General features: G+C 36.2%; 1 protein-coding gene across 5 annotated transcripts in view; it reads right to left on the bottom strand.

The window, feature by feature from the left end:
* TANC2 (tetratricopeptide repeat, ankyrin repeat and coiled-coil containing 2) overlaps positions 1-26,817 on the bottom strand; it is a 576,061-nt gene that overhangs the window by 510,543 nt on the left and 38,701 nt on the right. For all 5 annotated transcript variants that reach the window (XM_069076240.1, XM_069076241.1, XM_069076243.1 and 2 more), the window contains one exon: positions 6,630-6,722. In XM_069076240.1, coding sequence (XP_068932341.1) covers positions 6,630-6,696 — 67 coding nt within the window. In that variant the 5' untranslated portion in view covers positions 6,697-6,722. The remainder of the gene's footprint in view (positions 1-6,629; positions 6,723-26,817) is intronic.

The following is a 26,817-nucleotide window of genomic DNA, read 5'->3' as shown; positions in this document are numbered from 1 at the left end:
GTGTGTGTGTGTGTGTGTGTGTGTGTGTGTGTGTGTGTGTGTGTGTGTGTGTGTGTGTGTGTGTGTGTAAGAGCTGATTTTTAACCAAACTTCAGCTAAGGAAAAGTTTGGAATATAATTACAAACTTAATGATGTGTTGAATTATCTAAAAGTTTCCTGGGGAAGAAAGGACATGATGCAAAAGTCCAAAGAAGCCCCAGAACAAAGTAGCTGGTGGGAAAATGTGTCCCAGGATTACAGGAGGAATTTTTTGTAGCTCCTTATTTTTATTCTGCCATCCTAAAAAATGCTAAGAGTTAATTATGCCTTCTATCTATTGACTATTAACAGAAACATACTGGGGAGAAATTGTGAGTTCAACTATTAGATATCCAGAACCACAGGGTAACCCCTAGAATCTGAAGTAGTAATCAACCCTCGGAAGATCCAATCCCTCAATGAAAATGCGAGATAAGGGGAATAGCCCAGAGAGAGTGCTAGATATAGTATATCAAATACCAGAAGTTATTACCAATACAGGTATACATATAGATACAGGTACAGGCTGAATTTTTCAAAGAATTCTTGTATTTATATCCTTTCAGTCTACAGGATGATTATGTTCATAATACTAACAAAAATTTAATTAAGAGGCATAAAGGTACTGTGACTTAAGAAACCAGCATATCCAGAATACTTACACCAGTTTCAATGCTGTTGTCTCATTAATTTATACTTTAAAGTCTATCTATATATTAAAATAACTCACTGATATCCTCTGAAATCAAAGCCTCAAACCACTCCAGTCTGACATCTCACTTCCTCTCCAGTTCCTTAATTCTAGTATGCTATGGAATATTTCCAGATGGATGTCTTACCAACACCTAAAACTTAACATGTCAAAAAAAAAAAAAAACATCACAGTCCAGTCCAAGCCCCCTGTCAGAATATCATTTGTTATTTCAGATGAAAGAAAGGCCTCTAAAGAAGTATGAAATAAAACCTAAAGCACGTCCTGGAGAGGCAACTCAAGAGTGAACACCACAGAAACAGAACTCAACCTCCAACACTTGAAAAACATATTAAAGGTCAGTTCCAGTTCTTTAAGACCAAGCATGTTCTAATCTTGAGAGTAGAGGAAGACATGTAGTTCCTAGCTGTTCTGAATTAAAAGGGGTTCATCATCCATCTCAGTTAAGGATCCATTTCTATTTGACACAAATGCGCTAGACCAGTCTTCTCCAAACTTCATGGCTCACACATCTCCTTCCCAATTCTTCCCCCACCTCCCGCTATAAGTAAAAAAAGTTTGAGCATTTACATATTTACTTATAAAGTATGTACATTTGTCATTGTATAAATAATTATGGGCATTAATAATTGTGGACACTCAAAAACATAAATTCAAAAGTATGCAATAAATATAAAATAATATTTAATCCTAGAGTCAAAAGGGAGCCACTGGCATTTACTAAGTAGGGTGATGACATGAGGGGACCAATGTTTCAGAAAAATCATTTTGGCAGCTGTACGGAGGATAGATTGGGAAGAGGAAGGACTTTATAAAGGGAGACCAAGTAAGAGGATATTGTAATAGTCCAGGTAAGAAGGGATGAGGGCCTGAACTAGCATGGTGGTTGTATGAATCTGGAGAGAAAAGGACTGAAGTGAGCAGGAGTACACTAGTAAATATTTAATAACTGGCTTGGAGGAAGGATGTATGCATGATACATTTTTATATAAAATTCACATTATTAATATGTTCTCCAGTGCCTTCTTAGGGTTCAGCAAACCACAAACTGTAGGCCAAATCTAACCCACTGTCCATTTCTATACAGCCCAGAGCTAAGTATGGCTTATACATTTCAAAATAAAGTCTTATTGTGTTTTAGAATGTAAAAAAGAAAACAAAAAACGTTTGTGGCTATACAAAAACTGATGAAGGTAGAAACAATTTGGCAATTGATTGTACACGTAGGGTAAGAGAGATAAGAGTCAAAGACAAAACTGAGGTTGTGAATCTGGGTGAATCAGAAGGATGATGGCATTCACAACAGAAACAGGGAAATTTGGAAGGCACTGAATTTGAGGGGAGAGATAATGAGAACTAAAATGAAAACTGTGACCCATACGTGCCTGCCTATCCAATCTACTCACTATGTTCCACACAAAATGAAAAGAGATAAGGTATCTTATTTATAGGCCACTGCCCTAAAAGAAAATATACCAAAAGGAGGTGGATGAGATCAGGTAATTTTGGGTGGAGGAATGGATTTTCCCAATAGTACCTGTGCAATGGGTACCCAAGAAGTTGTCAGGTTTTAAGTGTCCTGAGGAAAGGACAGCCAGTTCAGAATGGTAAGCTTGAAAGCTGCTACAAAGAAGAAGAAGCAGAGGGAGAGGTGGGTGAAGGGTGAGGAAAAAACATTAGAGGCTGTAAGGGCAGGTGTAGTAGTGTTGGAGAAAAGGCTCACTACTGACTATCTCAGGGAGGATGAGATGCAGTATCTCTCAGACCCTCAGAGACTGATTGATCATATACCACTTAGGTTCAGGCCACATAAACTTTGAGATCAGACCCTTGTTCCCACTGGAGACCATTGCCCTAAACTCTAGCTTTAATAACAACTTCACTCTGATCCAATTTATAACACATTTATTTGTGCCCCCATATATACACTTTCATTATCTCTACCTAATCAAATAACCTAATCACTTTATCCCTACTGTTTTAAAAGAAATATTACTACCAAATACTACCAACACAACATTTGTAAATATAAAATTTTATTAAGAATGTCCCCCTAGCCCCTCATTCCTCCCCTAAAATTTACTCTTATTTCTTTCCTATTTGTCAAGGGCACTACCATTCTTTCAGTCACATAGGTTCACAACCTTGGTATTGTTCTGGACAGAGGGAGCTAGGAGGCACAGCGGATAGAGCACCAGCCCTGGAGTCAACAAGATGCTTCTTTATGAATTCAAATCCAGCCTCGGATATTTCCTAGCTGTGTGATCCCGGGCAAGTCACTTAATCCTGTTCACTTCAGTTCCTCATCTTATCAATGAGCTGGAAAAAGAAATGGCAAACCACTCCAGTATCTTTGCCAAGAAAACCCAAATGAGGTCACAAAGAGTCAAAACAGCTCAATGACAATATTCTCCTTCACCCCATCTATTCAATCTCTAAGTCTTGCTAATTATACCCCTACAGAATCTGTTTCATCCAATCCTTCCCTCCACTTGCACAGCTATGCCTTAATTTCAGGCCCTCCTCATTTTTTCCTGGACTACTAAAATAGGTTTCTAACTGGTCGTTGCACCTAAAATTTCAGCCCTCTTCATTCAATCCTCCAAATAGCTTCCAAAATGATATTACAGGTCAGACCACATCATTCATCTACTCAATAAATTCCAATGGCCATAATACCTCTAAGACAAGGACTCTAATATTTTGTGTGTCATGTAACCTTTGGCAGTCTGACAAAAACCTATGGGTCTCTTCTCAGAATAATGTTTTTAAATGTATAAAATAAAATATATCAGATTACAAGAACAACAATTATACTGAAAGTGTTGTCAAAATATTTTATTTATTTTTTTGAGATAATATATTCTTTTTTCCAAATACATGTAAAGAGAGTTTAAGATTTTGAGTTCCAAATTTTTCCCTTTCCCTTTCTTCCTTCCCTTCCTCCCCAAGACAGTAAGCAATCTAATATAGGTTATACATGTGCAATCATGGAAACAACATTTCCACATTAGTCATGTTGTGAAAGAAGAAAAAGAACAAAAGGAAAAAGTCAGAAAAAACAAAAAAATGGAAAACAATAAGCTTCAATCTGCATTCTGACTCCATAATTCTTTCTCTGAATGTGGACAGAATTTTCCATAAAAAAAATTTGGAATTATCTTGGATCACTGTATTGCTGAGAAGAGCTAAGTCAGTCACAGTTGATCACACAGTGTTACTGCTATTGTGTACAATGCTTTCTTGGTCCTCCTTACTGCACTCAGAATCAGTTCATCTAAGTCTTTCCTGATTTTTCTGAAATCTACCTGCTCATCATTTCTTGTAGCACAATAGTATTCCATTACATTTATATACCACAACATGTTCATCTGAACAACTGATGGGCATTCCCTCGATTACCAATTCTTTGCCACCACAAAAAGAGCTACTATAAATATTTTCATATATGTAGGTCCTTTTCCATTTTGTATGTCTTTGGGATACAGACCTAGTTGTGGTACTGCTTGTAGTAAAGGGTCAAGATACTTTTTTAAAAACAAGTTCATGGTCCCCAGGTTAAGAACTCATGCTCTAGGATAAAACTCTTCATAACATGGCTCCAATCTACCTTTCCAGATTTATTAAACATTATATCTTTTCTGCATATTACAGTCAGAAGAGAATGTTCTTCTCACTGTTCCTCAAGTGCAACATCCCATCTCTTGTTCTGTCTTTTCAAAGGCTATGCCCCATGTCTAGAAATCACACTCTTCTCACCATTTCTTCTCAGTAGTTTCCTTCAAAGCTCAGCTCACACTTTACTTACTTATCTTTCCCAGTCATTATCTGAACCCCTGCTGGTATTGAAACCCTCCCCCCCCAAAAGCAACAACAACTTATTTTTATTTTGTATCGTATACATGTCTCCCTTAATAAAATATAAGCCCCTGGAGTGCTAAGACTGGAAGACAGAAGACATCTGGTAAATACTTGCTCATTGATTGATACTGCATTCTAACAGAATTAAAACAGAAGTTATTTCACTTCATTAGAAATAGCAAATACTTCTTTATAAAATTTTCTCAAATCAACCAAAACACAAAAGTCTGAACACACATAATTCAGGAACTGAAAAACATATGAAGACTTTCCTTCTTTCTTTTTTGGAAATGGACACAATTTGATATATACTTTTCATTTGAAAGGAGTTTCCAATAGCTAGAAAATAAAAAGGATCATATAAGATATTCAGCAAGAAGGTTACTGCTAGATCATTTTTGGAACTATGAGTGTTAGTAAGGTGGCATAGTCATACAAAAGGTACTTTTTATTAATAGCAATAGGTAATATCTATAGAACACTTCATGGTTCACAAAGTGCTTTTTGTTGATTTTTTTTTACTAGCTGTGTAACTGGAATAAAAGAAGTTCAATTCAAAAACTAAAGTGGATTCTATCTTCCCTATTTCCACATGAAAAAGTAAATTTGAAGGTAAAAATCTGTGATTTCCAATATTTTTAGTCTTCCATTGCTGATTTCTTTTTTAAAATATATCTATCATTCTAATAGGTCATGACATACCTAGTTTTGTTTCGGGTATTTTGGGGGGGGGGTACTAATATTTGGCCTTAATCTTGTTCTTTACTACATTACTGCCCAAATAAAACATCACTAATAACCTCCATTCGTGCCTCCATAGGCTAAAATTGTTTTATATATTTTCCAGGATGACCTATAGAAGCACTGATCACTATATTAAAGACCGAATCTCTCTCTGACAAAATTATTCCTTATTTGCTGGTCCATAATATTCTAGAGATTCCACTTCAGTTGCAAAGACTTGCATGATTTTCATTACTATACATAGAAACTATACATTTTTTTTAAGCAATTGGGGTTAAGTAACTTGCTCAAGGTTACATGGCCAGTTATTTCTGGGTGTGGTGCTAAGTATCTGAGCCCGGATTTGATCCCCAGGTCATCCCAACACTGGAGCCGGTGCTCTTACTCACTGTGCCACCTGGCCACCCCTAAGCAATTGGGGTTAAGTAACTTGCTCAAGGTTACACGGCCAGGTGTTTCTGGGTGGGTGCTAAGTGTCTAAGCCTGGATTTGATCCCAGATCATCCCGACTCTGGGGCTGTTGCTCTTACTCGCTGTGCTACCTGGCTGCCCCAAAACTATACATTTTTATCTTCAAGTTTATAATACATTTCCGTAACAACATGTAAATTTTGCAAACATGCTAAGAAAAACAATACTGTTTAACAGGTGTCATATGGGTAGGTATTCCCCAAAAGTTACTTTATAAGATAACTAATGTTTACTCCTTTAACTGCCTACATCATTCATGTGATGTGGAATTCTGTCCTGAGTAAATAATGAGGATCGGAAAGAAACACTTTTCCATATTTCTTAAACAGTATACTCAGAACATAATTTAACATCACGATTTACTCAAAGCCCTCATTATTATTCTATTTGCAGAGGCAGTTGGGTGGCACAGTGGTTACATAGCTGTACCTGTAGTCAAGAAGACCCAAATTCAAATCTAACCTCAGATACTAGCTTTGTGATCCTGGGCAAGTCATTTAACTAACTTCTGTTTTCCTCAGTTTCCTCACCTATAAAATGGGACTAATAATAGCACCTACCTCCCAGGGTTATTGTGAGGATCAAATGAGATATTTGTAAAGTGCTTAGTACAATCCTTGAAACATATTAAGTACTTGATAATTACTTGTTTCCTTCCTTTCTTCCATTTAGAAGCATATTAAAATAAAATTGAATTAATACACACTGTCATGGTATTAACATATTATTCAAAGCTAAGCTTAGAATGTCTATAATATTATTCCTTCTGATAGTTTTATGCAAACAGTAAATATACATACTGAATAATGTTTAATCACTTACCACTGGACCTGTTTTTTCGGCTTGATTTCCCACCAGTGAGAAGCATCTTCAGACTATTTCGAAACATGGCTATGCAATTCAAGTGTCACCAAACTGTAAAGAAAACATTATTAAAGGTTTAAAGTTTTTTAAGTAGACTGCTTAGATGCATATTTGAAATTTTACAATCATATAGTTTGACTCAACAAACATTTACTAAACAGTAACTATGTGAAGTGCACTGTGTTAGATGTTGAGTCCCTGTCCTTACAGAGTTTACAATACACAGGGAAATATGGATGTGTATACAAAATGATAATACATAATACACAAGACATATTCAAAAAAGATATCATAAGGAGAGAAGTCTATCAGTACCAGATCATAAACTATACTAGAAATAATTACAACAAAGTAAACATTTAATTCCAATTTTACATAAATTGCTTGCAAAATTAGAGGAAGACATTATCTCTCCAACCACTTTCCATGACTCAGATATTACCTGACAACAAAACCAGGAAGAGAGAAGTTGGAGAAAAGAATCTGTAGCTTGGTATCTCTAAAAGAAAGCTGGAAAGGTAGGAAGGGAACAAGTACTCATTAGGCACCTACTTTGTGCTAGGCACTGTCCTAAGTACTTTACAAGTATCGTCTCATTTTATCTTCTCAACAACAGTGGGAGATAAGTGCTATTATTATCCTCATTTTACAATTTAGCAAACGAGAGTTCAAGAGACTTGTGCAGTGTCCCACAGAGAGCAACTCCATTCTTCCTGAACCAGGTTCAATACTCTATCCACTGACAATACATTAAAAGGAGCTGAAAAGCAGGAATAGAGGAGAAAATACCAGTACAAGGCAAGCTGGAAAAGTAGATCTGAGAATCAAGAGCTATGGCAAATTTGAAATGAATGTGGCTGACATGGTTACTTTTTCAAATAGAAGTTCCAGGGAAATTCACAAATGAGAAGAGGAAACTGCAAAGATGTGAAGTGGACATGGAAAATAATATAATAATATCTAAACACCATAGTTGGAAAAATATGAAATATCAGGAAAGAAGCTATACCAACATATTAAAATATTATACACTATGGCCAGGATTTATATTAGGAATGCAGGATTAATTCAGTATTAAGAAAATTATAAATAGACCATACTACTTTAAAATAAATTATGTCTTAACAAACTCCAAAAGCAGCATTTCTATCCACATAGATCACAAAAAGGAATGTGAAATTATGAATCTCCATTTCCTACCACTTGCTTTTAAAAACAATTTATATGATAAATTCTACATGTTACTTTCAAATGTTTTTGAAAGCATGCTTTTTTTTTCCTTTTGAACTTCTTTCTGTTCTTTTTTGTGCATTTTTTCTAAATGTCACTATGACCTCTTTTTTTTTTTTTGGCATCATCACTACTAACCACTATCTTACCTAAAAAATCCTCCCCCATTGCCCATTTTGAGAGAGACAGACAAAGAGAGAGATATCTATAACAAATGAGCATTCAAATACAATGAATCCACACATTGGTCCTATACTAAAATGTATGGCTTTTACTGTAACCCAAGTTTCCTCATTTCTTCAGCCTCCATCAGAATATAAATATTTTATTATTGCTTATTTAGTCCATTCCAAATATACATATATACATGTGTACACACACGTATATACATACATATATATATGCATTTATTTCTTTATTCTCTAGACTTCTCTTTGTTCTTTCATTTGTATTTCAAAATTTCAACTCAGTTCAGGTCAATTCATCAGGACTCTTTACTAGGAGTGGGGAACTTGCAGACTTAAAGCCACATGTGGCCTTCTAGGTCCTTAAGTATGACCCTTTGACTGAACCCAAACTTCACAGAACAATTTGGGAACAGATTCCCCACCCTTGGTTTAGGCTATTCTTGAAGACCTCTATTAAAATTACATTGCCCCCCATCCTAACTACCTAGGATTATACTCGATTCTACATGATAATTTATTCTTAGTTGTTAACCTTTATTTTTTACTTTTTGGAATACTGTATTCAAATATTTTTCCTTCTTTATACTACTTGCTGCCAAATCATGGGTGATCCTGATTGCAATTCCTTGACGCTCAAACCCTTTCTGGCTGCCTGTAGTATTCTTCCTCTGACTTAAAAGTTCTGGATTATGGCTATGTCATTCCTGTATGTTTTCAGTTTCAGGTTTCTTTCAAAAAGTGATCAATGCATTCTTTCTATTTTCATTATGCCCACTAATTCTAATATAAGACACGTGATCAAATTTCTTTTATGATTTCTTGGAATACGGTGTTGGAGCCAGCTGGAGGGACTTCAGGACAGTGGATCACCAGCACCTAATTCTGGCGGTTTCCAGAATTATCAATCCATAAATGTCAAAGACAAAGTGAGAGGTCAGTGTGGACCTTGTGGGAACAGAGGGTCTGGGAGTGCAGTCCAGCCTCTGCCCCCTGGAGGGAGAAGGGGACCAGTCTGAGGGATAATCACTCTTGCTTTAATCTGCTTGGATCTGGATCACTGTCTTGGGTGGAGGTTCTGGGGTGCATGACCAGGTGCCAGAGCATGTGGAGGTTTCAGAGAGGGCACCTAACTAATAGCTCTGGCAGTGCAAAAACCCCAGCGATTTGGGACAAAGCTCTCCTCTCTGGAGGCAGAGTTTTACTGTGGCAAAAAGCTCAAAAGTCAAGTAATTGAGTGGCAACATGAGCAAGCAAAGGAAGCAAAGCAAGCAGAGCAATCCGACTTTGCACTCTTATTTTGGGGACAAAAAGGATCAAAGCATGGAACAGGAGGAAGCCAACGAAGTCAGAACTCCTGCACCAAAAGTTTCAAGAAAAATATGAACTGATTACAGGCCATAGAGGAGCTTTAGAAGGATTTTGAAAACCAAATAGAGAAATGCAGGAAAAATTGGGAAGAGAAATGAGAATGATGCAAGAAAATGGAAGCTAGTAACATTATGAGAAATCAAGATACTATTAAACAGATCCAAACAAATGATAAAATAGAAGGCAATGTGAAATATCTTATTGATAAAACCACTGACCTGGAAAATAGATCCAGGAGAGATAATTTAAAAATTATTGGACTACCTGAAAGCCATGATCAAAAAAAGAACCTAGAAATAATCCTTCAAGAAATTCTCAAGGAAAACTGCCCTGATGTTTTAGAACCAGAAGGCAAAAGAGAGGTTGAAAGAATCCACCGATCACCTCCTGAAAAAGATCCCAAAAAGAAAAACTCCTAGGAATATTATAGCCAGGTTCCGGAGTTCCCAGATCAATATTACAAGCAGCCAAGAAGAAACAATTTGAATACTATGGAAACACATTCAGGATAACACAGGATCTGGCAGCTTCTACATTAAGGGATTGAAGGGCTTAGAGAAGCATGAGAAGTTAAACAGCGAAAAGAAATCATAAGGAACTTATCAAAGTTGAACTATTTACATACCTACATGGAAAAACTTGTTTAATTAGACTTAGTTCTAATATTTCTTGTTTTCTCATGAAGTCATTGAATTGTTTGCTCAATTCTTTTTTCAGGAAGTCTACTATCTGGCTCAGGTTTTCTCCTTTCTGTTCTTAGCTATTTATTTTCCTCTTAATTATTTCCTGCTTAACTTTCATTTCATTTTTTAAATCTTACTTCATATCTTCCTTATTCTTTTGTAGTACTTATGGCCAAAACATTTTTGTTTTCCTCTGAAATTCTGTTTTCAACTATTGTGGGTTACTCTCTTCTGGGTTTACCTACTGGAATGTTCACAAGCCATAGTATTTCTTATTTGTGTGTAGTGTTTTCTTCTGTTTACTCAAGTTTTAAGCCTCAATACTTATGTTAAGGTCAATTGATTTGAGCAATCTTGGATGAGTTGGATAGGTCATATTTAGTTGTATCCCTTCTATAGTCTGGATGCCACTATCACTGTCAATCTGGATGGAATGCCTTATACTAAGTTTTATCTTCTACCTCAATCCTTTACTTTTTTTTTTGGAAGGTAATTGGGGTTAAGTGACTTGCCCAAGGTCACAGGGCTAGTTTTGTGTTAAGGATCTGAGGCAGGATTTGAACACAGGTCTTCCTGAATCCAGGGCCAGTGCTCTATTCACTGTGTCACCTAAGCCGCCCCAATCCTTGACTTCTTAGTCACCTAGTTCTACTATGGGATAGCCCTTTAGCTAGTCTCATTTTCCTTCACTTTGTATAATTCTCAATCAGAAGTTGTTTCTACCTTTTGCTGTGACCTAAACATGCTGAAGTGGGATACTAGAGACCATACTGGTCTTACAAATAAAGCACCACCCTAAGCAGAGGTGCTAAGTTGGCCCTGTCACCTATTAAGGCTCACAGTGCTCCAATGAGGGCATAGCTGGGTCTTCTCTCCCTATGTACTAACTTAAAATGGTGATTCTATCCCCTACGCGTATATTCCAATATCGGTAAGAACTAAGATGTGGCTTTAAAAATACAATTACTGGAGCTCACAATGACCCTGCTCAGAAAACTAACAGGCTTCTGGTCACTTTGCAGGAGTTCAAATTGTCTTCTTCCTTCATACTGCTTCACTAGTTTCCATCAGATAATCATAGTTAAAACTGGTTTCCCTAGTATGACCCTCTCCACATCTCTACTATTTCTTCATTTACTTTTATTTGCATTGTTTTCTTTAAGATGCTTCTGCCTGTTTCTAGCTGTCCTTTCGTGAAGTTGAGGACTAGATGGAAGAATTTAGTTTCTCTTCTTTTTAGGTCTCTATCACTGGTTTTTCTGTGGCTTTTTTCAGCATCTTTCTAGAGTCTATGTGAGAGGGCTGTGCTTCTCTATGACCTTTCATGATGCCATCTTTAACTGGAAGTCCTCTCATTACTTCTTACAAGAACTACTGCAAAAGCTTAACATGGTCTCTCTGATTTAAATCTCTAACCACTCCAATCTATTTTCTGGTTTACTACCAGATTCATTTTGCTGAAATACATTTCTGATCGTGTAATCCTAAAGTGTATAAAAGATCAGTGGATATCTGGACCTACTAAATAAAGTACAAATTCCTTAGCCAATATAACATTATACTGAATAAAGGACTCTAGTCATTTCCCTTACGAATAAGACAAGTCTGGGCAGCTAGGTGGCTCAGTGAGTAAAGCGCTGTAGCAGCAAGCACCCCAAGGGTCCTCAGGGTTTGCTGCCACCACAGGTTCTTGGATCTGCTTTGTTAAAGGAAAGCAACTCAAAATGGGTTAACAAGCTTACTTTAATCAGTCAGATATGTATCGTTTACCTCGTTCAGGGGAAAAAGGTCAGCACCCCAAACTTCAAAGTATACAGGCAGAATTATCAAGACAGAAACAGATCTAGCAGACAGATTTCAAACTGTCCAACCATTACATCCATACCCAGTCAACATCTGGGTTTCAACATCTGGGTTTTTTCAAAGCTGGGGGGGCTCAGGACAACGGCTTCCCAGAATCCATATCAAATCACAGAACACTTCTCAAAGTGAGCCCCCAAAACAAAGCCTCACATCAGGGCTTATATAGCCTTCTTCTGGCTCAGAGAATGTAACAACCTTTTGGACCCACTGGCCAATCAAAAAGTATCTACTGAAAAACAAACCTCCCACCCCAGGCTCCAGGTGCACTTTAGCCTAGGGGCAGGGAAGATCCTTAAAATTTACATTCCCATTACAAGTGCCAGCCCCGGAGTCAGGAGGACCCAAGTTCGGTTCCAGCCTCAGACATTTAACACACACAAAAAAACTAGCCGTGTAACCTTGGGCAAGTTACTTAACCCCAACTACCCAACGAAAAGGCAAAAAAAAAAAAAAAATCACAGTACTTTCAATGATCTCAAGCTGGTGCCTAACACAAAATTCATCTTTTAGAGGAGGCCAGGTGGCTCAGTGAGTAAGAGCAACCAGAGTTGGGATGACCTGGGATCGAATCCGGGCTGATACTTAGCACCACACCCAGAAATAACTGGCCGTGTAACCTTAAGCAAGTCATTTAACTCCAATTGCTTTAAAAAAAAAAAAAAAGAATAAGACAAGTCACCACTATTTTAACATAACACTAGAATTATTAGTAACTGCTGAGAAATTTTTAAAAAATGGTAACAAACCCATCTAGCACATCATAAACATCTAGAAAGTACTTTACATACATTATATCATTTGTCACACACAGCAATCTTATTTAAAGATGCAGTGATTGCTTTCCACATTTTGAGGAGGGCAGAGTTGATATTGAAAGCATGCTCTCTGCCTGAGGCTAGGTTTAAGTTAGAAAGCCGCCAAACTGCAGATACTCTGCCTGGAACATACTCACAACCCTCCCTACCCCCTTCAAAAAAATTTAGCAAATGTTGGGTCAGGGTGAGGTACTATGCTAGGGGAGAAAAAAAGGGGAGAAAGAATAGCTGCTAACATTTATATAATGTTTTAAGGTTTATAAAAGGCTTTATATGTGTCATCTCCCTTGATTCTCACAATACCCCTGGTAAAGTAGGTACTATTATTACCCCATCAGGTAAATAAAGGAACAGACTCTGAAAGATAGCGTCTTGCCTAGGGTCAGGGTCAGAAAGCTAGTAAACATCTGAAGCAAGATTTGAAGTCAGATTCTCTTAACTCCAAGTACAGAACATTCTCTACTAGAATTTGAACCAGGTTGGGTAAGTCTTAATACTAAGAGTCAAGCTGACAAAACCTAACTCTCTCCATTTAGAAGGACATTGAGGCAACTTTGCAGCATAGTTTGGGGATGTACATACCAACAAAGAGGGAGGAGACACAAAGTGAGTAAGAGAGAAATAAGGGCTTTTTTTCTTTGTGGGGCTTAACACCAAAAATTTGAAAAGAAAAAAAAACTAACTCAAAAACCTGGATCATATGCAAATGAATTAACAGAAAAAATTATAAAATTAAAATGAAACTTATTACAAAGCTCTTGAGAAATATTTTAAGATAAAAGAGAGTGAACCAGGGTCTAATGAAATTCAGAATCCTATGGAATGCTAAGAGAACATAGAATTATTTTAAGAAATACCACAATGGAGGCAGGCCCGGAAGGCGTGGTGCGGCTGGCAGACACAGAGGCAGGCCCAGAAGGGGCCTGATCAACTTGGACGGCAAGTCTTCCCACCAAACAAAAGGTCCACTACCAGGCCTATCACCAAAGGGCTGGGACTGGAAAGAACAAGGTAAGAAGCAAATACAGGGACCCCTGTCCTGGACAGCAAATATTCCTGGGGCTACCACTTCAAAGCCCAGAAATTTTTAAAAAAGCCCCTTTCAGGACCTGCAAATACCAGGATGACAGAGTGAACCTCACTTGCTCCAAACCCCGCCCCTCTGACCCTGAAAACATAGCAACTCCTACCCCAGGGCAAAACACTCTACAGTAAAGGCTTGGGATCCAAGAGGAAGGGCACGGCTAGGACCCTGCCTCAAAATAGGTAGAAAGCAGACAACAAAGACAAAGACTCTGGAGTCCTACTATCCTCAGAGGGAGGAACCAATCTCAGAGGGAGACAATGTGGACTCCACACCCAAAGCTGAAACTTCAACAGGGAATGGGTCCCAAGCACAGAAGGCTCTCCTAGATGAGATCAAAAGGAACTTTGAAAACAAAATGAGAGAGATAGAAGACAAAATGAATAATTCTCTCAAAACCAAAATAGCAGAATTAGAAAAACATTATAATGAGGAAAACATCTCTCTAAAAAGAAAAGTATATGATATGGAAAAGGAACTCCAAAAATTAACCAACAAAAATGATTTGCTAAAAACTAGAATTAAACAAATGGAAACAAATAACTCTATGAGGAACCAAGAATTAGTCAAGCAAAACAACAAGAATGAAAAATTAGAAAAAGAGGTAAAATACCTCAAAGAAAAAATAACTGACCTGGAAAACAGATCCAGGAGAGATAATCTGAGAATCATAGGCCTATCAGAAAATTATGATGAAAAAATGAGCCTGGACAACATTCTCCAAGAGCTCGTTAAGGAAAACTGCCCTGAGATACTAGAACCTGAGGGGAAAATAGAAATCAAGAGAATCCACCGGACACCTGCTGAAAGAGAACGCAAACTGAAAAGTCCTCAAAATGTTGTGGCCAAACTCCAAAACTACCAGATAAAAGAGAAAATACTTCAAGCGGCCAGAAAGAAACAATTCAAATATCGAGGATCCACAGTGAGGATTGAACAGGATTTGGCAGCCTCTACACTGAAAGATCGGAGGCAGTGGAATACAATTTTCCAGAAGGCAAAAGAGCTCGGGTTACAACCAAGGATCACATACCCAGCGAGACTGGGCATATTCTTCCAGGCAAAGAGATGGTCATTCAACGATATAACAGAGTTCCAGATGTTCTTGATAAAAAAGCCAGAACTCAATGGAAAATTCAACCACCAATTATGAGATGCAACAGTGACTTAGAAAGGTAAACAAGGAGAACACACACACACACACACACACACACACCCTGCTATTTGATAAGAGCAAACTGGTTATAGACAAGTAGAGGGTATGAGTATAAAATACACAAAATGACGATTTAAAAAAATCTTATTAAGGGCTACAAAGGAACTATAATGGAAGAAAGGGAATGGATGAAGTGGAAAAGGGTAAATTATGCCACACATGGAGGGATAAAAACTGTATAGCAGAGGAAAAAAAGGGGAGGGAGTTCGGAAGCATATGAGCTTTTGCTTCATTGGTTCTGGTACAAGGAGGGAATAACAACAAGTTAAGCATAGGACTCTAAGGAGAAGAAATGCAAAAAGTATCATTTTAGAGGGAAAGAGGGGAGGGAGAGGGGCTTCGCATGAGATTTGTTCCTGTCACTCCTGGTGTGAAGAAGAAATAACATACTTCATTAAGTATAAAAATATCCTACAGGCAATAGGAGGAGGAAAGGGTTACAAAAGGGGGGTGGGAGTGGTTTGTAGGAAGGGAAGAAGTAAGGGGAAAGGGGAGGAAAAGGGAGGGTGGCTGATAAGGGAACACTGAGGGAGGCTGTGGTCAAAAGGAAAACTATTAAGCGGGGGAAGGGAGAAGGGAGGGAAAATATGAACATTAACAGGGGCGGGAATAGGATGGAGGGAAAGAAAGAGATAACAATCATAACTGCAAATGTGAATGGAATGAACTCTCCCATAAAATGGAGACAGATAGCAGAATGGATTAGAAACCATAATCCTACAATATGCTGTTTACAAGAAACACATCTGAAACAGAGGGATACACACAAGGTAAAGGTAAAAGGTTGAAGTAAAATATATCATGCCTCAGCTAAAGTAAAAAAAAAAAAAGCAGGGGTAGCAATCCTTATCTAAGATAAAGCAAAAGCAAAAACTGATCTAATTAAAATAGATAAAGAAGGAAACTATATCCTGTTAAAAGGCACCATTGAGAATGAAGCAATATCATTACTTAACATATATGCCCCAAGTGGTGTAGCATCCAAATTCCTAGAGGAGAAGGTAAAGGAATTAGAGGAAGAAATAGATAGTAAAACTATACTAGTGAGAGACCTTAATCTCCCCCTCTCTGAACTTGATAAATCCAACCTCAAAATAAACAAGAAAGAAGTTAAGGAGGTGAACAGGATTTTAGAGAGGATAGATAGATCTCTGGAGAAAACTGAATGGGGATAAAAAGGAATATACTTTCTTCTCAGCAGTTCATGGCACATACTCAAAAATTGACCACGTTCTAGGGCATAAAAACTTCACAATTCTATGCAGTAAGGCATAAATATTAAATGCATCCATCTCAGATCATGATGCACAATAAAAAGTATATGCAATAAAGGGGCAGGGAAAGACAGACTAAAAACTAATTGGAAATTAAACAATTTAATCCTAAAGAATGAGTGGGTCAAACAAGAAATTATAGAAACAATCAGTAATTTCATTCAAGAGAATGATAATGAGACAGCATACCAAAATTTGTGGGATGATGCATTAAAGGCAGTTCTATGGGGAAGTTTTATATCCCTGAGTGCATACATGATTAAATTAGAGAAAAGGGAGCTCAACGGATTGGGCATGCAATTTAAAAACCTAGAAAAAGAACAAATTCAAAATCCCCAATTAAATACTAAATTAGAAATATTGAAAACCAAAGGAGAGATTAATAAAATTGAAATTAAGTAAACTATTGAATTAATAAATAAAACTAAGAGCTGGTTTTATGAAAACACCAACAAAATTGATAGACCCTTAGTCAATAGGATAAAAAAAAACCAAATTATGAGTATCAAAAATGAAAAGGGTTAATTTACCACCAATGAAAAGGAAATCAAAACAATAATTAGGAATTATTTTTCCCAATTGTATGCACATAAATTTGACAATTTAGGGAAATGGATGAATATTTACAAACATACAAGTTGCCCAGATTAACTGAAAAGGAAGTAAATTACTTAAATAATCCCATCTCAGAAAAAGAAATTGAACAAGCCATCAGTCAACTTCCTAGGAAAAAATCTCCAGGGCCAGACGGATTCACTAGTGAATTCTAGCAAACATTTAAAGAACAAGTGATTCCAATACTCTATAAACTATTTGGGAAAATTAGTGAGGGAGTCCTTCCAAATTCTTTTTATAACACAAATATGGTACTGATACCTAAATAAGGAAGAGATAAAACGGAGAAAATTACAGACCAATCTCCCTCATGAATATAGATGCATAAATTCTAAATAAAATACTAGCAAAAAGACTACAGCAACTTATCTCAAGAATAACACCCTTTGATCAGGTAGGATTTATTCCAGGAATGCAAGGATGGTTTAATATTAGGAAAACAATCAGTATAATTGATCATATCAACAATAAAACTAGCAGAAACCACATGATCATCTCAATAGATGCAGAAAAGGCTTTTGACAAAATACAACATCCATTCCTATTAAAAACATTAGAAAGTATAGGAATAAATGGAGCCTTCCTTAAAATAATAGGTAGCATCTATTTAAAGCCATCAGCAAGTATTATATGTAATGAGGAGAAGCTAGAAGCATTTCCCATAAGATCAGGGGTGAAACAAGGGTGTCCACTATCGCCCCTCTTATTCAATCTGGTACTAGAAATGTTAGCAGTAGCAATTAGAGAAGAAAAAGAAATCAAAGGAAATCAAATTAGGCAAAGAAGAGACCAAGATATCACTCTTTGCAGATGATATGATGATATACTTAGAGAATCCTAGAGAACCAAGTAAAAAACTACTTGAGACAATAAATTTGGCAAAGTTGCAGGATATAAAATAAATCCACATAAATCCTTGGCATTCCTATATATTTCCAATGAAATTCAACAGCAAGAGATAGAAAGAGAAATCCATTTAAAGTTACTGTAGACATTATAAAATATTTGGGAATCTACCTGCCAAAACAAACCCAGGACCTGTATGATCATAACTACAAAACACTTTTCACACAAATAAAGTCAGATCTAACTAATTGGAAAAATATCAATTACTCGTGGCTGGGTCGAGCTAATATAATAAAAATGACAATTTTACCTAAATTAAATTATATATTTAGTGCCATGCCAATTAATTTACCAAAAAACTACTTTATAGAGCTAGAAAAAATAGTAACAAAATTCATCTGGAAGAATAAACAGTCCAGAATATCAAGGGAATTAATGAAAAGAAATGCTAGGGAAGGTGGACTAGCTATACCAGATTTCAATCTGTATTATAAAGCAGCAGTCATCAAAACTACTTGGTACTGGCTGAGGAATAAAGGAGTGGATAAATGGAATAGATTAGGCACACGAGATTCAGAAGTCAATGACTATAGTAATCTATTGTTTGATAAACCCCCAGACCCTGGTTTTTGGGATAAGAACTCACTATTTGACAAAAACTGCTGGGAAAACTGGAATATAGTATGGCAGATACTGTACATAGACCATTATCTAACACCATATACCAAAATCAAGTCTAAATGGGTGCATGATCTAGGTATAAAGGTTGATACTGTAAGCAGTCTCCTAAAACAAGGAATAGTTTGCCTATCAGACTTGTGGAGAAGGAAAGACTTTATGACTAAACAAGAATTAGAGAACACTATAAAATGTAAAATGGATAATTTTGACTGCATGAAATTGAAAAGCTTCTGTACAAACAAAGCCAATGTAACCAAGATTAAGAGGGAGGTGGGAAATTGGGAAAGAATCTTTACAACCTATGTCTCTGACAAAGGACTCATTTCTAAAATACATAGAGAATTGAGTCAAATTTATAAGAATACAAGTCATTCCCCAATTGATAAATGGTCAAGGGATATGAACAGCCAGTTTTCAGAGAAAGAAATTAAAGATATCTATAAGGGCATAAAGAAATGCTCTAATTCACTATTGATTAGAGAAATGCAAATCAAAACAACTCTGAGGTACCACATCTCACCAGTCAGATTGGCTAAGATGACAAAACAGGAAAATGACAAATGCTGGAGAGGATGTGGGCAAATTGGAACACTAATCCATTGCTGGTGGAGTTGTAAATTGATCCAGCCTTTCTGGAGAGCAATCTGGAATTATGCACAAAGGGCTATAAATACTTTCATACCCTTTGATCCAGCAATACCACTCCTAGGGCTATATCCCAAAGAGATCATAGAAATGGGAGAAAAACCCATATGTACAAAAATGTTTATAGCAACTTTTTGTGGTAGCAAAGAATTGGAAATTAAGGGGGTGCCCATCAACTGGGGAGTGGCTGAAAAGTTGTGGTATATGCATGTTATGGAATACTATTGTGCTATAAGAAACGAGGAGCAGACGATCTTCATATTCACCTGGAGAGACTTATACAAACTGATGCTGAGTGAGAAGAGTAGAACCAGGAGAAATTTGTACACAATTACAGACACAACATATGTGTGATGACCAGCTTTGATAGACTAGACTCCTCTCAACAATGCAGTGATATAAGTCAATCCCAAAAGACTCATGATGGAGAGAAATATGTGCATCCAGAGAAAGAACTAGAAAGAACTAAGTTTATATCCAGGTGGAAGCAAAATACCTGATCTTTTTCCTTCTCTTATTTGGTTTTATGTCCTCTTTACCATTTTTCATTCCAGCTGGTACAATCCGTCCTTATAACCTGACTAATGTATAATGTGAAAGTATTTACAGATCCTATACTTGACTATATGACTCCATGGGGGGGGGAGGGGAGAGAGGGGAACAAAATGTGAAACTCAAGGAATTGTGGAATTGAATCCTGTAAACTAAAAGGAAACAAACAAATTAATTAAAAAAAAAAAAGAAATACCACAATGGAGCAGCTAAGTGGCACAGTGAATAGAGCACTGGCTCTGAAGTCAGGAGGACCTGAATTCAAATTTGGCCTCACACACTTAACAACTTACTAGCAGTGTGACCTTGGGCAAGTCACTTAACCCCAATTGCCCTGCCCACCCCCCTCTAAAAAGCAAAAAAAAAAAAACCCCAAAAAGCAAAGAAATACCACAATGGTTCAAAAGATAAATGAAATCCATACTAGAAGAACATAAGATTGAATGGGTCAAATTTAGAGTTCTCAATGCAGAAATAGTAAACTCAATCAGTAAAAAGTGGATGATATTGACTCTACAGTGAAGGGTTTAAAAAAGCAAAACAGAGATAACACAAATGGAATACAAAAACACCTGAAGAAATACAAGATTTCACGGATTCCCCAAAGAAGAAATTTTAGAATGCCTCAAAAGAGAAATTAAATCCATACTAGAAGAAAATAAGAATTAATAGGGCAGAATCAATTACAAAGTTAGAAAGAAATCAACTAGGAAAAAAAAAACTGAGGGGCAGCTAGGTGGCACAGTAAATAGAGCACCAGCCCTGGAGTCAAGAGGACCTGAGTTCAAAGTCAGCCTCACACATTTAACACTTACTAGCCATGTGACCTTGGGCAAGTCACTTAACCCCAATTGCCCTGCCTTCCCTCCTCCAAAAACAAAAAATTGACTCCTTAATGGAGAAAGACTGAGAATTCAAGAATGCTGGAGTAGAAGAAAACCTAACAAAAGAAAAACAAAAGTCATCAGTGTTAATATAATATATGATCTTTATATAAGCCAAAACAATTGAATTATAGAAGACAGATCTTCCGAATCAACAAGACAAAATCAAAAAACCTGATGATCACAATGTAGAAATAATAGAAGACAACCACCCAGACCTTCTGAATAGAGAAAACAGAGGCACTAATAAAAAGAACACACATGTTACCTCTAGAATAACAACAAAATATTGCTACACTTGAAGCTCAAAGACACAAAGTAGTTAAATTTAGCAATATCAATAACAAACAACAGATTCTACAATCAGCCAGAAGAAAGACCTTCAAACACAAAGGAAAGGAAATTTGAATAATACTAAATTATTGCCAGTCCCCTAAAAACTCAAAAGGCAAAGGAATGGCACGTTTTGGAAATCAAAGAGCACTCACTACCATGAGAGGAGAGGTGAATGCTTGAAATAAGAGATGGGAACAGTGGACGGCATTTTCTGAGAATGCACTGCATCTCAGTGGATAAAATCCCTGGTCCAGAATGGTTGAGCTACTGGAGGCAGCTGGCACCCATCAAGGCAGGTATGTGTATGCCTATGTGACAAGGGGGTAGGGACAGGAATAGAGCCAGAGATGGCACAGCCAGTGTTAGAAAGAATGACTATAAGAAGACAGGGAACAGAACTGGACTTACGCCAATATGACATGGTAATTTCTACCACAAGGTACCGCTTGTATTCAATAGCACTTCCCTCATAAACTTGTATTTCTCAAATTGAAGAGAAACAGAAAGAAAAAAAAACAATGAGAAAGGATCTAAAAAGGCAGTGACAGAAATTGAATAGAAAAGGGAACTTAAACTCAGTACTTCAAACCCCCTAAAGAATGCTAATTAATAAATAAGGGATTAGTTGTCAAATCAGAAAACAAAATTTCAGAATTAAACTGGAAGGGAAGAAAAAAGATTTTTACAAAAAGTACATTAAGAAGAAAAGAAAAAAACACTTATTAAGTACTGTGTCCTAAGGACTGTACTAAGAGCTGAGGATGCAAATATAAACAAAAAGAAAGACAGGCACTGCCCTCAAGAAGCTTATATTCTAATCATTCAAATGAAGGAAAACAACACAGAAAAGGTAGCTGGAAAATGAGGTGAAGGACAAGAATATTGGTACTCAACACAGGGGTATGACTTTAAAATTTAGAAAGTTGAAAAGAGGGCCTGAACGAAACGGAGGCAGGTCAGCCTGGGCACACTTGAAAAAGGGCAACTCCAAAAGGAAAAAAAGGAAAGAAAATGAGGGGCAGCTAGGTGACCCAGTGAATATAGCACTGGCCCTGGAGTCAGGAGGACCTGAATTCAAATTTGGCCTCACACACTTAACACTTACTAGCTGTGTGACCTTGGGTAAGACACTTATCCCCAATTGCCCTCCCTCCAAAAGAACAAAGAAAAAAGGCAACTCCAAGAACTCTCCAATGGAAGGGGGAGTGAGTCCAGTACTTTGGTAAGGAAATTCCATGGTAAGGAGGCCACCTGGGTGGAAGGATGACAAAAGTTTCAGGATGAGATTGTAGTAGAGGCATGATTTTGAAGTCCACGAGGTCAGAAATAGGGCCAGCAGGAGAATGAAGGTAGGTTGTCCTGGGCCCCTTCAGGAAAGAAAGGCTTAAGGATGAACTCAATGGGAGAAGTAGGTAGGCCTTATAGAAAGAACTAGTGAAAATAATAAAGTAGGGAAGTCTGGGAGGAGAAGAAAAGGGGAAATTTTCAATTAACCACTTACCTGATAAGAGAAATAAAGGAACAGAAGAGGAGACCAAGTAAATAAAAGAAAAAATCAGTAATTTAAGTAAAATTCCCTACCTAGGGAAAGAGTTGACAAAAAGGGGCAGTGGTGTAGGGAAGGGAGTCTATAGAAATAGAATTGTATTAGTTTAAGAAGAATGTATCATAGAAACAAAATATCAACAGAGGAAAGGGACAAAAAAATCACTAATTGCAGAAAAGAAGGAAAAAAACACCTAAATCTAATAACTTTTAATGTGAATGGACTAGACAAGATAATTAAGTAATAGAGTGACAAAACATTTTTAAAACTGCATAACCTGATATTTTATTAAGTAACACACATTAAACACATGACACACACATAAGAAGCAGGAACAAAATTTACTATGTACATCAGGTGAATACAAAAAAGCAAAAATTGAGATCCTGCCAAGGGAATAAGGAAATGAACATTTACATAGTGCCTATTATGGGTCAGGTACCATGTCAAGCATTTTACAAATATTATCTCATTTGATTCTCACAACAATCCTACAAGGAAGGTGCCATACCACTACTCAACCTATACCCAAAAGAAATAAAAAAAAAAGGAAACGAATTCAGGAACAAAAATGTTTATATTGGCTCTTTTCATAGTAAACAAAACTGTAAACTAAAGGGATGTCCTTTGGGGGAACTAATAAACAAACTGTGATGTGACAGTGGGAAGACCTTTATGAATTAGGGCCAGGAGGCAGACCTAAGTAAGAGCTAGCAGAACAATTTATACAATTTTCAAAGACTTTAGAGCTCTGATCATTGCAATGATGAACCACAAGTCCAGAGGACAAAAGGTGAATTAAGTCATCCACGTCAACCAAAGAGGTAATGGACTTTTAAATAAAAAATGAAATATACATTATTTTAGACATGCCAAGGTGGGTTTTCATTTTGTTAAACTATTCCTATTAGCTATGATGGGTTTTTTTTTTCTTTTTGTTTACTGCTCAATTGAGAAAGGAGGAGCAGTGGAAGGGAGAGAATAAATGTTTGTAAAACATAGTATATTTTTAAAAAGAAAGAAAACCAAGGAAAAACTATAGCCTAAAGGAATGAAAAACAAAAGAAAAAGCTTGTTTTTTCAAAAACTAATAAAACTGATAAACACTTAGCTAACATGATTTTAAAAAGAAAAAGAAAAATCAAATTTAAAAATGAACATTAAGAATGAAATTAAGGAATAAAATGAACAAGGTGAAATCAAGTGAAAGCAGAGGAAACAAATAGAATTATGAGAACATATTATACACAGGTATAAGACAACAAAATTTTAAAAAAATCAAAAGAAACTGAAGATTACCTGCAAAAATATAAAATATAACATAACACCAAATAGAGAGCTTAACAAACTCCATTAGATTTTCTGAGGAAAACAAATAATAAATGCAGTGGGAAGAGTGAAAGTATGTGGTAAAATAATAATATCTGGTTCTGATCCCTTTACTTTTTTTTTAGTCAAATCAAGAAATCAGAACTGGGTCTGTACACCTTCTTAAATCAACTAAAGCCTTTGTGTGAGAGACTGGGTCACTACTTAAGTATAGTTGAATAAAAAAGAGAGACCCTCCTCAGAGGTGAAGAAGACAGCTTTGGGGGCAAGATCTTACCATTTGACAAAAAATGTTGGGAAAACTGGAAAGTAGTCTGGAAGAAACTGGCTATAGACCACCATCTCACACTATATATCAAGATAAGGTCAAAATGGGTACATGATTTAGACACAAAAGGTGATATAAGCAAATTAGGGCACCATGGAAAGTTTTACCTGTCATTATCTATGAATAAGAGAAGCATTTATGACCAAATAAGAAACAAAGAGGATTACAGGAAATAAAATGGATAATTCTGATTACATTAAAATTAAAAATTTTGCACAAACAAAACCAATGTGGCCAAAATGAGAAGGAAAAGAAAAAACTGGGGGGGGGGGTGGCAGGGTGCAGCGGAATTTACAGCAAGTTTCTCTGATAAAGGCTCCATTTCTCAAATAAATTGTGAGAAATGAGCCAAATTCACAAAAATAAGAGCTACTCCCCAACTGACAAGTAGTCAAGGGAGATGAACAGGTAGTTTTCAGAAGAAAAAAATCAAAGCCTGTCAAAGACAAGGTTACCATATTTATTTGCTGCTATAAATTATATGTCTACTCTGTTCCACTGATCTACCTTTCTATTTCTTAGCCAGTACCAGATAGTTTTAATAATTATAGCCTCATAATATAGCTTAAGACCTGGTACTGATAAATATCCTTCCTTTCCATTTTTTTATTAGTTCCTTTGATATTCTTGACTTTTTGTTCTTCCAAAAGAATTTCATTGTTTTTCCTAATTCAGTAAAATTATTTTTTTTAATTTAATTGGGATGGCATTTGAATATATAAATTAGGTTGTCATTTTTATTATATTGACCCTGCCTACCCATGAACAATTACTATTTCTTCACTGTTTAATATTTCTCATTATTTAATTCTGATTTAACTATTTATTAATAACTTAAATCTGATTTTATTTGTATAAAATTTTTTTTTATAATTTTGTTCATATAGTTCCTGAGTTTGTTTTGGCAGGTTTACTCCCAGTTATTTTATATTATCAATAGTCATATAAAAATGCTCTAAATAACTATTGATCAGAGAAATGCAAAAAAGTTAAAACAACTCTGAAGTACCACCAATACCACTTCTAGGCCTCCAAAGAGATTAAAGAAAAGTAAAAAAAGATCTCTATGTACAAAAATACTTATAGCAGTTCTTTTTGTGGTGGTAAAGAATTGGAAATTGAGGGGATGCTCATCATCTGGGGAATGGCTTAAGAAGTTGTGGTATATGATTATGATAGAACACTATTACGCTATAAGAATTGACAAGGAAGATGGTTTCAGAAAAACATGAGAAGACTTTTGTTAACTGATGCAAAGTGAAATGAACAGAACAAAGAGAATATTGTAAACAATAAAAGCAACATTTTAACAATGATCAGCTGTGAAAGACTTAGGTACTCTCATCAATACAAGGATCCAAGGCAAATTTTAAAGGACCAATGATTAAAATGCTATCTATCCCCAGAGACAGATCTAATGAACTCCGAGTGTAGACTGAAGCATACTTTTCCCTTTCTTTATGTTTCTTGCTTTTTGTTTTGCTTTCTTTGTTTTTTTGCAACATGGCCAATATGGAAGTGTTTTCCATGATGTCACAAGTATTAATCAATATTGCCTGCCTTCTTAATAGATGGGGGAGAAGAAAGACAGAAGGATTTTGGAACTCAAATGTTTAAAAAATGAATATAATAAATAAAAAGAAAACATTTTTAGAAAAGAAGTGAAGTTATTAAAAGATTCTAAGTGGCTAGAAGAGAGAGGCTAGAACAATCATACAGCAAAAGGGGAACTTTGCTATAAGCATAAAAAGGAAGCTATAAAAGAGAATTCTTGGCAGGAGAAAGTTCCAAACTGAGGGTACTCAAAAGAAAAATCAGCTGTTTTCCCTAACTTCCCATTCTGATGCGTATCTACCCATAAAAACTATAATATAATCTACTGTTTAGTAATCCAAATGTTTCCACAAAACTGAATTTTGGCATCTCTCTCTCTCTCCATACACACATGCACAAATATGTATGTGTGTGTATAATATTTTTTCCTCAGTTTTTTGAGAATAATTTACATAGTTCAGGAACTAATTATTCTTTAAAACTTGATAGAATTCTCCTCTAGGGGCAGCCAGGTGGTGCAGTGAGTAACAACACCGGCCCCAGAGTCGGGATGACCTGGGATCGAATCCAGGCTCTGATACTCAGCACCTCACCCAGAAATAACTGACCGTGTAACCTTGAGCAAGTTACTTAACGCCAATTGCTTTAAAAAAAAAAAGAAAGAAAGAAAGAATTCTCCTCTAAACCCATCTTGACCAGAGTTCTTTCTCTCCTTCCACTTTGGTAGTTTCTATCAGCTCATTCAATTTCCTTTACAGAGATAGATTACTTACAATCTCTACTTAGAATATTTTATAGCTTTGTAAATAATCTTCTATTTCTTTTTGTTTTTTTTTTTTTACTTTTTTAGGCTTTTATCTGTGTATAATATGTTCTTATAATTCTACTTATTTCTTCTAGTTTCACTTGATTTTACCTTGTTCATTTTATTTTCTTGATTTGATTTTTCTTCCTTTCCTTTTTAACCAGATTGGCTGGTTTTTGAAAGAGCAGCTTTTTGTTTTGTTTATCATTCCTTTAGGCTAAAGTTTTTTTCTTGGTTTTCTTTCTTTTTAAAAAGTACTTTGTTTTACAAACATTTACTCTTTCCCTCCCACAAATGGCAGAAG

The sequence above is a fragment of the Petaurus breviceps genome, unplaced genomic scaffold (genome assembly GCF_028583685.1).
Source record: "Petaurus breviceps papuanus isolate PSGF00001 unplaced genomic scaffold, PetGlider_PUasm1.0 90925, whole genome shotgun sequence".
NCBI lineage: Eukaryota > Metazoa > Chordata > Mammalia > Diprotodontia > Petauridae > Petaurus > Petaurus breviceps.
The sequence above is the reverse complement of the archived record's forward strand: the minus strand, read 5'-3'. Positions and strand labels throughout refer to the sequence as shown.